Source organism: Haliotis rubra, unplaced genomic scaffold (assembly GCF_003918875.1).
Source record: "Haliotis rubra isolate DU_JTF1 unplaced genomic scaffold, ASM391887v1 Scf792, whole genome shotgun sequence".
In the NCBI taxonomy this organism is placed as follows: Eukaryota; Metazoa; Mollusca; class Gastropoda; order Lepetellida; family Haliotidae; genus Haliotis; species Haliotis rubra.
In genome coordinates, this window is record NW_025767515.1 from 31,439 (window position 1) to 44,337 (window position 12,899).

The window sequence follows — 12,899 nt, forward strand, 5'->3', positions numbered from 1 at the left end:
GCTGGTCCTCCAGTTTAAAAGATCGCAGCAGAGCAAGTAATTCTGGTACTTTCATCAACTTGATGCCTGTATTGATGGTGATCACTGTACTGATGGCAGCGAGGTATCTAGATAATGTCGAACCTTTCAGATGTCTAGTATGTATAAGATGACATAGGTATTCCGCCACTTGAGGATGAGTAGCTTTCATAGCAATGAAGCCTTTCCGCCTTGCATAAGTCTCAAACTTCAGCCACTTATCATCATACAGGTTACGAGTGGATCTGCTTAACGCTAAGGTTACTGCCTTGGCTGCCATGGCGGAGCATCCTCTCTTCTTCAAACATGTTTTGATACGGTCCACACGTGTAGCTGGAACAGTACTGGGTTCCCGTGGACTTGCTTGGTGCGCAGATGTATGAGTAGGTTCGGCCAATCTGGTAACTTGATTGTTGGACTTCTGTGATGACTTCCTCACCCGATCCATGGCACGTCTATAGATATAAGACAAATATTGATTAAATTGTAGATTTGATAAATCAACACAATAAGTACAGTGCAAGCTGGAAGAACATGGTTTGATGCACAAAGGGCATTGGGGGTGAGGATCAGCCACGGATAACCTGTGCCTGCAAACACTGCAAGATTTCATGAAATGTAAACAAGTTACATTACGATGAAATTATGACACAAATACAAATAATTGTTACAATATTTTTACATAGAAATCAAAGTAATTATAGCCAAATCCATACACAGCGTAATTTTTTAAGAATAGGATCTAAATGAAAAGGATATAATGCCGTATACGGGACTCCAGAAAAAAGTCCAGAAAAGGGAGAGAGTGACAAGTAAGGCTGGTCACATGACTGTTTACGCGGGAATAGGGAGGTAACTCATGGGTGAGTGTATTTTTATGTCTGCTTCAGGAACTTCAAGGGATTCAAGTATTCCACTACCATTCGCAAGGGAAAGGGAGATAAGCAAACGATCATGAGTCAGGATAAGAAAAAATGTGTTCATTCTCCAAGTCTCCAAATAGGGTTATTCTCCCTTACCTGTCTCCTCCTTGTGGCAATGGGGGCCAGAGCTTGAGCAGACGACACAGAGACATGAACTGCTCTTTGTTTGAGCTTGTTTCCAGAAGACGGCAGAACAGATTCTGTCTGCTGTCAGCAGTCTGGATGTCAGCCTCAGACAACTGCAACACAGGAATAGCATCAACATCACCCTTCTGCCACATCTGCAGACTCACCCCTCCCTCCCCATTCCTATCTCCTGCCCCATTCCCCCTACCTAACTCCTGCTCCAACTCTTTCAGCATTATGAACACCATCAGTTTACTTTGCCACTTGATTTAGCATGCAATTACAGGAATCATTTATTCACTGAAACCCATCTTCTTATCAATCCCTTGCCCCTCCATCTTCCCAATTCTCACCCACCCTCATCCTGTCTTCTGCTCCCCTAACATCTCCTGCTCCATTCCTGAACCACTTCTGCCCCATCCTCTAGCTTGCTCCCAGCCCTCCTCTTACCCTACTTCTGCCCCATCCTCTAGCATGCTCCCAGCCCTCCTCTTACCCTACTTCTGCCCCATCCTCTAGCTTGCTCCCAGCCCTCCTCTTACACCTCCTTCTGCCCCAACCTCTAGCATGCTCCCAGCCCTCCTCTTACCCTACTTCTGCCCCATCCTCTAACATGCTCCCAGCCCTCCTCTTACCCCACTTCTGCCCCAACCTCTAGCATGCTCCCAGCCCTCCTCTTACCCTACTTCTGCCCCAACCTCTAGCTTGCTCCCAGCCCTCCTCTTACCCTACTTCTGCCCCAACCTCTAGCTTGCTCCCAGCCCTCCTCTTACCCTACTTCTGCCCCAACCTCTAGCATGCTCCCAGCCCTCCTCTTACCCTACTTCTGCCCCATCCTCTAGCATGCTCCCAGCCCTCCTCTTACCCTACTTCTGCCCCAACCTCTAGCTTGCTCCCAGCCCTCCTCTTACCCTACTTCTGCTAAAATCTCTACATCTTTCAGATCCAAAATTCCTATTCCTACCTCTTGCCCCTTCCACGAGGACGACACCAGAGCTTCTGTCCTGTAGAAAGTTAGCAGAGCTGTGTCCTGCTGGGACAGATTGAAACTCTGAAATATACAATAATGTTAACATCAGACACTGAAACAACTAACAGTCTCAAACACAAGTTCGAAAGATGTTCTTCATTTCAGAGGGAATGCGCCATGCTACAGAGAGTAATATTTCTACCAGTTCAGACGACAGTCCTAAACAATGGAGTCAAAACCAGTGAAACCAATGACTGAAACATGAGCAGTGGTAGAGCAAGACCATCAGATCCAATATAATTGTCTCTAATGGCCATCAAAGGTGTGCTTGGCGCCTAATCTAACCCCTTTTCTGCTGTAACACATTCTGTCCGAGCTTATCTTCACGCAGAAAACAAATCACAAACCTTCTCAAGGATGTGCAGGACATCAAGGCGGGGTTTTACAGCCACACTGCTGTCTGAGCAAAATGGACGGAGAAGAGACATGACATCCTCAGACACAACCAGGTCACCCCTGAAACAACAAAGCCAGTCATAAATTACGGAGATTTGGCCAGGTCAGTCACAGAATTCGGCAGCATGGCTTGACCCAGTATTAAGCTAGCTATCTGAACATGCACAACCATTGATTCTAACACCACTGACATAGGTGTCAAAATATCCCCACCCCAGCCAGACCAAATACCCACCTTGTTTCCTCACCCTACTGTGCATCCCTAACAAATTTCACCAACACCTTGCGCCACCCACCCAGAACAAAGAACCACCCTGCCTCTTTATGCTCCTTTATATTCACAATAGCTTATCCCACTCCCTCAACGATGACATCAAGGTATCCAATTCCAACCCAGAACAAAGAACCTAGACTGCCTCTTCGTGCACAATCAGCTTCTCTAACACCCTCAACACTGGCATTAAGGAATCCCCTCCAGAACATAGTAGCCACCAGTCCTCTTCGTGCACAATCAGCTTCTCTAACACTCTCAACACTGGCATTAAGAATTCCCTCCAGAACATAGTGCCTACCCTGCCTCTTCGTGCTCCTTAACATTCACAACCAGCTTCTCCAAGACATCCAACACCTCACGGTCTCCTAATATCTCACAAGGACTGTCAGGGCATCTGGAAAACAAACAATAACAAGGTATTACTCTGAAATTACCTATCCTATAAGGACAACAGTCTATGGTTGGAGGCCACTGCAGTTATAGATATTGTGCAATACGTGAAACAGAGATCCTAATTTCATCATCATTTGCAAGGCAGATTACATCATGATATATGCAGGACATTACAAGTGGACAGTAACTGTGTGGAACTTGCTAGAAAGTTAATCAGTGGAGTTGTACATAAAGCATTTCTCATTTTTCACCTACAGTAAGTATATGCTGTAGTGAAACGTACCTCAGCTTCTGTGCCACGAGTCTGACAGACTCCTGTACTGCTGTGCGAACCGTCCAAGCTCCTCGTGGCGCCACCTGTATCACATCATCTACAAGGTCTGGGATCTCTCCATCAGTAACTATGGTAACCAGAAGCTGCTGTATCTGAAGTAACAGAGAAAAGGTATTGTTAACTTATTTTCAAGGATTTTATAATCACAATTATAAACTGAGTTTCTCGACAATTGTGAGATTTGTTTCTCTGCAAATGCAGTCATCAATAGTTCCTGCAGCCTCACCATCTTGTCGTTGCCGCAACTCTTGTCGTACATCTCGGCATACTTCAGATACTGTGGCTTCTCAGCCTGGCTGAATGACCGGATGGTGTCACTGTTGACATTCTCAAGATGAGTGACCCTCTGCTGTAATTGACTGGCAGCCTCATCCCAGCTCATCTTCCCAGAATCCTCTTGCTTCTTCTTCTTCCCACCCCCACCTCCTTGTTGGCGACAGAACCGCAGTGCCCGCTTCACTATCTCCTGACGACAGCTGATTTCCAACTGTAGACATGAAGGAATATTTATACCCTTCACACAAAAATAGGGCACAAAAAGAACAGGACTTAGCTAGACACAAGAACTATAAGGTGATTATTTACATCAATATTGTTTTATAACAATTTAAAATAAAAATGGCAAAAGGTCCACAAATGTATGCATATATTTCTACACACCAGCCTGCGACTGTCACTGCTGAAAGCGATGCTGTCGATGAAGTTGACGATGTCCTGGGGGAGGAGTTTCTGTAGGAATTCTCCACAGCTCTCGTACCTGTGGATCCAACCTGACTGGAAACACGGGACACAGGTTTAGCTGTTAGAGCAGATCATAGTACTGCTAATGATCAACTTACAACTCACTCTTTTCCTATTCCTCAATTATTCTCATCTGATGAAAGGCATAAGCATCCCTTACCTCTCCAACAGAGCTTAGTCAGCAGCTTTGTATAACTCAGTGTTGGAATGGAATTCAGCTAATGCTGAGGAAACTTATATGAAGTCTTTCACCATGTCAGTCCATATGATCGCAGAACTGTTGAAAGGTTTACAATGGACGGATGAGCAACTGGCAATGTGCAATGCCAAAAGCTCATATGGACTTTCAGTTCAGGGGAACTACAAATACAATGTTTTTTTGCAAACCAAGACATCATTTTGAATCATTGCCTTTTGCTTGGGATAAATCTACAGCAATTGAACCAAAACACTGCATAATGAAAAGTGTCTAACAAGAACAAAGTTAGACTGAGTCAACTTACTGGTGTATCAGGTTGTTTCCTGGTCTGGTCCGACTTCCAGAAGTTAGTGACAGCCCAGGCAGAATACACTACACTTGAATGCAGGAACCCACCGCTCTACAACCAGCAAGGTAACAATGTCATTATCAGGGAGCAACCATGCGCTTTCTGTTTCTCAAATTCATTCTCAGTGCTATCAATATCATTACTTTCATATCTTTTAAATATTTAAGTCCACAAAGTCTCACCCCATCAGGTATCTTGGTTGCAAGTTTGGCGAGAGTATTGATGTTTCCGCCATCAAGAACTGGCTGCAGTACCCCCAGAGGTGCAGTCTTGCCATCCATCAGCTTGTGGTAGTCTAAGCCTGCACACAGACATCGACATGTTTATATGGATACTGACAAGTTTCACTTCTATTACAGTGTACACATACTTTGGCCAATTTCATTCCCCTGAAAACAAATTTACCAACCGACTTTCCCTAAACATCTATACAACACGCTTCTCCTGAACACACAACTATTGTACAACACACTTGCCCTGAGCACACTTCTCCTAAACACACAACTAATGTATAACAGAATTCTCCCAAACACACATCTGTACAACAGAATTCTCCCAAACACACATCTGTACAACAGAATTCTCCCAAACACACATCTGTACAACAGAATTCTCCCAAACACACATCTGTATAACAGAATTCCCCAAACACACATCTGTACAACAGAATTCTCCCAAACACACATCTGTACAACAGAATTCTCCCAAACACACATCTGTACAACAGAATTCTCCCAAACACACATCTGTACAACAGAATTCTCCCAAACACACATCTGTACAACAGAATTCTCCCAAACACACATCTGTACAACAGAATTCTCCCAAACACACATCTGTACAACAGAATTCTCCCAAACACACATCTGTACAACAGAATTCCCCAAACACACATCTGTATAACAGAATTCCCCAAACACACATCTGTACAACAGAATTCTCCCAAACACACACATCTGTACAACAGAATTCTCCCCAAAACACACATCTGTACAACAGAATTCTCCCAAACACACATCTGTACAACAGAATTCCCCAAACACACATCTGTATAACAGAATTCCCCAAACACACATCTGTACAACAGAATTCTCCCAAACACACATCTGTACAACAGAATTCTCCCAAACACACATCTGTACAACAGAATTCTCCCAAACACACATCTGTACAACAGAATTCTCCCAAACACACATCTGTACAACAGAATTCTCCCAAACACACATCTGTACAACAGAATTCTCCCAAACACACATCTGTACAACAGAATTTCTCCCAAACACACATCTGTACAACAGAATTCCCCAAACACACATCTGTACAACAGAATTCTCCCAAACACACATCTGTACAACAGAATTCTCCCAAACACACATCTGTATAACAGAATTCTCCCAAACACACATCTGTACAACAGAATTCTCCCAAACACACATCTGTACAACAGAATTCTCCCAAACACACATCTGTACAACAGAATTCTCCCAAACACACATCTGTACAACAGAATTCTCCCAAACACACATCTGTACAACAGAATTCTCCCAAACACACATCTGTACAACAGAATTCTCCCAAACACACATCTGTACAACAGAATTCTCCCAAACACACATCTGTACAACAGAATTCCCCAAACACACATCTGTATAACAGAATTCTCCCAAACACACATCTGTACAACAGAATTCTCCCAAACACACATCTGTACAACAGAATTCTCCCAAACACACATCTGTACAACAGAATTCCCCAAACACACATCTGTACAACAGAATTCTCCCAAACACACATCTGTACAACAGAATTCTCCCAAACACACATCTGTACAACACACTTCTCCCCATCAGAACACACACCTGGTGCAACAGGCTTGATTTTCTTGAGCAGCTTGACATGAGCATCAGGTGTCTGCCCCTGTATCTGGCCAGTGTCATGGCCATCTAGAAGCTGGAAGAAGTACATAAGACGGTCGTGGTCCATCCCCTCAATGGTGGGGAAGACATACTTGTACATCCGCTCACAGAACTTGAGTGGTTGTGCGGTGAGTTCTGGAAGAATCTTCAGCCTTGTCACTCGTTCCTCCACCTTCTCCGTGGTGAGACTGGGGACACAGTAGCCATGGTAACTGTTAGTCCTTCTCAAAAACAATCCAGAGAGAAACAATACCATAAAAACAAACAAATATCATCCATGGATATCACCAAGGATAATGGCTGAAAACATCAGACTTTTGTAGATATTGGAACCTTTCAAGACAGACAGTAAGATGGAGCAGAGCCTGAGGCTGGAAGTACAACAAGCAGACTCAAGCAAGAACTTGCACCTGCTGATGACTCTCTGGTTTCACCTGCACATATTATTCCACATCATGCATAATATTGACATTTGAAATGATGTCACTGAAATACAAGTCCTGAGATATTCAAGCTTTATGCAACCATCATGTAAATAACTGACTCTAGGCTAGACAATGCAGAGACTGATATCATGAGCAAAGATCTGCACTGCTGGGATACATCGAAACCACCAATCCATTGCATTTACACCATCCCTTCTGCTGCTGGCGACCGTAAGAAATGTTAGCCAAAATTAAAACAACGAGAATACTACGTTTTTGGGGTCTTACATACCCTCTCAGGAGGACAATAATTTTACAATACTTCAAACCCCCTTGAGGGTCCGAGATGTAGGGACAGAGCTGTGTAGCTTGTTGTACATTTCCTAACATTGTAATAGTTTTTAATGGGGGTCTTTCTTAAGGTCCCTTATCATCGTAATGGTTACAAAGGAAACCTCTGTACTCAATTGTCAGCTATAGACTTCGACAGCTAGACAAGATGGTCTCAAGGAATTCATGTCCTCATCTAACTTTGATTTTAGATTTCTTCCAATATGCAGTAACATGTATTGTAAATTGATAAATATCTCCTGATTTTCAAACCTTTCATAATGTATTACAAGTGTTAGTAATATGTGTCTATGTCTGCCAGTACAAACTGATACAGGAAACTATCAATGTTCTGTTGATGTTCGGACAACTGTATGACAGCAGCAGTATATCAAGGTTGTACTGACCCGCTGTCCGTGAAGACAAACTCCAGATGTGACATGTACACCTCCCACACAGACAGGTCGTACCGCTCGGCCAGCGACACGGCAATCTTGTAGACATCGTCATCCACACTCCTGCATGGAGTACATCACAAGTAAGTACAATGTGTCTCAACAACCTCATACTGAATCATACAGGGCAGGCAATATCTTACCAACTGGGGCTACACATTTCACTCTTTAACCCATATTTTGCGTCAATGTTTATATTTCTAGGGGCATCATCGCTAAAAGAAGGGCTTGAAACTTCTTGAGTATCTGGTTACAAAATTAAATACATAGAAACTCATTCAATCAATACTTTATTTCAAATAAAACATGAGTGTCAACAATGTGAGACTTGGTCAAGTATTATTTACTATTACCTGGTACATAAAATAGGAAATACCCCAGTTGGGTCGAAATTAAATAAATGGGTTAACATACCGTAAATGAATAGATGGTTTTAGTAGCTTGTTTGAGACAAACCCATAAATATAGCAAAGAAACTCACATGGCAAGTCCAAGGATTGTCTCTTGTTTGTATTCTAAGTCGTCTGCAAATCTGACAATGTCCACACCTGAAAAATATTTCAAACATAAAATCCAAACAAGACAACACTCATCAACTGAAGTTTATATCAGTAAAGAAACAACAAATATTGTCAGAACTCCTCATCCATGACATGTCAACTATACTCAAGTCAGTCATTTGCTTAATATTTTTGGGGTAGTCCACTCTTTATTTTAGTCCCCTATCAGGTGCTCTTCATTAAGACCTCTATTTAGTCCTATCCACAGCAGACACTGGTAATATATCGTATTAAGATCAGATTAGGACAAATTGTATGGCCGCAGCCTTGGCTGTGACCTCTCACCTCGGCCCAGCTTCTTCAAGGTGACGGCCTGGTTGTAATCCTCCAGCATCTCTCGGTACTTCTCCAGCTTCGGGATCAGTTCAACCACCTCCTCCGGCCAATCACTGTTGGGTCTGTTGGTCACATGATTGATGACCTTGCGGATGACTTTGGTGGGGTCTTGTCGGTACAAGGCAAACGGCAAGGGCTTAGTACTAGGCTTCAGACTGGTGTAGATTTGGAGTGCGTAGTAATACAGCGCAAGTTGGATCGACACATCTGTGCTGGGGAATTCCTCAAAACACTTTTCAGCATCTGAGGCCTATGGTGGAAGCAAAGAGTTGGGGGCATGAATATATTATTTGTTGTTTTTGGAGGTTTGTCTTTGATACTGCTCTCTGCAATATCCCAGCCACATGGGGGCTATCTGTAAATAACTGATTCAGAACAAGACAATCCAGTGATTTATAACATCTGTGTGATTGGGAACCAATGACATGCACCAACTAAGTCATCAAGCCTGACCATCAAGTCCTGTAAGTCAAACACAGGTTGCTTGAGATCAGTTCTGACCCAGATCTTCACAGGGTGCATGAATATAATCACAAGGAGGCAACAAATATCAGGACAACTGCTTTATCATCAGGAGACAAGTGATGTAGCAGTCAAGTACAAGGTAAACACTGGCTGAACAAGTGTTTGAAAATAAGGTCAAGGTCACCAAAATCAACTGGTGTTTGCATAATCCCCCAATGTAGGCTGTCACCAAATTTGAAAACATTTGGTACAAGAGTTCATGAGATATCATGTTAACAAGAATCGGGATGTACGGACGGATGGACGGACACTGCTGAATACATAGTCCCCGTTCCGCATTGCAGCTGGGGACAATTAAGACCAGCCTGAGAAACAGCCATCTTGGTTCCCTACTTATCAACATACCTTTGTCAGTGCTAAAAGATAGGCCAGGCCCAATGAGCTGTCCCTGGCCAGGGAAGACTTGGCGAGCTCAAGTAGTACTGAAACAAAACAGATCACATGGTACTTGCAACTGACAATGATTTCAAGTGCAGAGAAACTTAATAAAACTGAATAAGGGTTTCAGTCCTATTTCAGTTATGATGACTGCGTAACAGCAAAGTGATATAGGTGAAGGAAAGTCCAAAGTAATATAGATCAGCATGAGGTGCTGACAAACCAAGGGTCAATGCAAACGAAAACTTGGGATTTGAACCAATAGTCAGTGGATCCTAGCAACAAAGGGAGGCAACACTGCACAGTAAACTTTGCCACCAATTGCCCTGTTTGATACGGCACTGATGATAAGTACACTCATGTTTCAAGGTGTATCAAGGTAAGTATAGAGTCTGCTAGTCCAGAAATCCACTACCACGATCAATTGAACACTACTCTCAAGTGTGGTTTGTTCGCCCTCATGATCATACTTGAATTATCAAAGCTTCTGGATAAAGGATTAAATTGCACCTCCCAACATCAGCCTGCTTTCTACAAACACCATCAAGACACTATGCTACTGTCAATACATACCTTCTGTTGCTGGCTGGGACTTCTCCCCCTCAGTCAGCATCTCCTCCAGTTTGGCTGCCCGCAACACCTTTTCACTCATTTCCACTTCAGGGGACATGATTGTCTCCCCTGTCTGATAGTTGATGGAGCTCTGCAAACAATGTGAGTGATTGAGTATGGTTTTACACCACTTTTAGCAATATTCAAGCAATATCACAGTGGGGGACACCAGAATTGGGCTTCATACATTGTACAAGCAAACACTGACAAGCCAACGCTTCAACCACTAAGACTGAATGTACTATGATACAATTTCACTGACATAGGGAACAGAATACAACAACTCACACAAAGCTGAACTCACCACATTGGAGTAGCAGTCTTCGATGATGCTCTCATAGAAGGGGTGACATCCCTGTCTGGTGAAGATGACATTGCCGTCATCATAGTCCATCGATGTCTGCCTCTGTGTGGGCTGTTTTAAGGTGTGAATCGCTCCCTTCCACCAGCTGCCGTCCGTCACAGTTGACAACATCGCCTTCGTTGTCTTTGATGTGGAGGAGAGGATGTGCTGAGTCTGCTTGATGGCGGCCTTGGCAGAGAACGGGCTGCTAGTCACAGCGACTGCCTCCTCAGACATGTCTGTGCTCACTCTCTCAATCAGAAGCTGAAAGAGTTGAGTCTATCATTTGTCTGACACTACTACTTCCCACACTTCAATGAAATAAGTATACCCCGCAGGTAACATCAGAAACCAATAGGCACAGGTCACTGCCTATAAAATGTAAATGAATTTTTTAATACATATTGCCGTTTTCTATGCCATCAGTTCTATGGCATCTATTCTCAGACTTGTCCACCTTCAAAAGATATTCATGAGTCACATCCATGTTACATACCTGAGTTTCTAGCAGACACTTTGCCTGAAGAATTGGTTCGATCATATCCGCAGTACAAAACGTCATAGCAAAGGACAGCAGGTTTACTCTGAAATGGGATATTTAAAGTATGAGACAGTTTGTACAACAAATCTACCATGCCAAACAAACTACTCCTACAGGAAGTTGAGTGAATTTTGGTTACAGCAGTATCTTGGCGACATTATGATGGCCTGTAAATATATGAGTGGCCTTGTCTAAACTAGTGACTTAAATGAGCAACAATCCATGCCAGCAAGACAAGATCAGCTGCAATTGTCCATGTCACACAGCCTAACAGCCCATTCCACTTCAAGCTGGGGACCATATTCAACCCAGAAACTTCCTAGGCCAAATTATCATTTCAAACTGATCCTCTTACAGGTGAAAACTAACCATGCCAGATGCTTATCCATAAATACACAATGCCATTTAGAAAGAGGTCAAATGCAATAAGTTATATTTGGGATTACACTTAATCAGTAAGTACAAATTCTAGTACTTTTGTTAGATCGAGTCTGGGATGTGAACCCACACTCCTAGAGTCAGGCACCTAATCGCCAGTACACAGCCTTTCAATACATCAGAACACAGATGCCTTCACACCCCATATAGACTACATGTTGTATGCCTACTTGGCCTTGATGTTGCTGAAGTCCTCCTGCTCTGCCAGGTCAACACACAGCGTCCACGCCTCTGGGCTCCCAACAGACATCAGCTGGTTACAACAGTCTTCGGCAAATTCGTAGTCTCGAGCCTGTAACATGAACTTATAGTTTCATGTCTGTAACACACAACAAATAGTCTGGAACATAGTCTTGAGGTTTCCAAATAACATGAAATTCAAGTCTTTGACATAAATCTCAAACTGTCCAGCTTAAACAAGAGTGAGTGAGTATGGTTTTCACTGCTTTTAGCAATATTCCAGCAATATCATGGCAAGGAACAACAGAAATGGGCTTCACGCTTTGTACCCATGTGGGGAAATCGAACCCGGGCAAACGTTTTTTAAACAATCAAGACATCCAGGAAGAAAGTTTAAACTGCAGCATATGGGTGTACATGCAACAACTTACCTTGACAGCAGCTTCACCAATCAGCTTCCACACTTTCCCATCCCTCTCAGCTCGAGTGTCTCCTGGGATTCGCAGCAAGTGGCCGAGTCTCAGCAACTGAAACGTCGCAGAGGTTCAGGTGAACTTTCTCGCCTTTCTCTCACATCCAAATTAAGCCCATCAATAAAATACATTTCCCACAATGTTAATGACAACCAATAATAGAACAAGCATTGTCACTAAGGTGACATTATCCCCCGCCGCAAATGATCATATCAAACTTAAAAAGTCATGAAAGTTTAAGATGAAGTTAAATGTCAACAAAAACATGACCAGTCAACCTCTCTTGATATCTTGCTTTTTAGTTGTTCAAACACACAAGTATTTTCAAGACTGACGTTGACCATGACATGAATGCCATAATGTGTGAAATATGCAAAAGTGGTACTAAAGTAATTGCTTATTGAAAAACATTCAAGGGAAGTCTTAAAAGTCTATGAAGAAAATCCAGTGAATTCAGGTTAACGTGTTGAAATCTTAGAAGTTTTGCAGTGACCTTGAAAATTATGTGAAGGTCCCCGAAATTGACTGGGCCCTGCGCCTTCATTAGATGAAGCTTGGTGTCAAATATGAAAATGATCCAGTGAATGATTTTTGCGATATCTTG

At 42.9% G+C, this 12,899-nt stretch overlaps 1 protein-coding gene across 1 annotated transcript in view; it reads right to left on the reverse strand.

The window, feature by feature from the left end:
* LOC124261267 (neuroblastoma-amplified sequence-like) overlaps positions 1–12,899 on the reverse strand; it is a 54,035-nt gene that overhangs the window by 7,169 nt on the left and 33,967 nt on the right. The window contains 19 exon segments of the mRNA XM_046695581.1: positions 1,038–1,180; positions 2,032–2,118; positions 2,445–2,553; positions 3,066–3,161; positions 3,444–3,586; positions 3,721–3,981; positions 4,155–4,268; positions 4,739–4,834; positions 4,966–5,084; positions 6,643–6,887; positions 7,862–7,972; positions 8,391–8,457; positions 8,755–9,055; positions 9,676–9,752; positions 10,282–10,411; positions 10,625–10,927; positions 11,160–11,247; positions 11,813–11,934; positions 12,254–12,349. Of these exon segments, the coding sequence (XP_046551537.1) occupies positions 1,038–1,180; positions 2,032–2,118; positions 2,445–2,553; positions 3,066–3,161; positions 3,444–3,586; positions 3,721–3,981; positions 4,155–4,268; positions 4,739–4,834; positions 4,966–5,084; positions 6,643–6,887; positions 7,862–7,972; positions 8,391–8,457; positions 8,755–9,055; positions 9,676–9,752; positions 10,282–10,411; positions 10,625–10,927; positions 11,160–11,247; positions 11,813–11,934; positions 12,254–12,349 (2,708 nt within the window).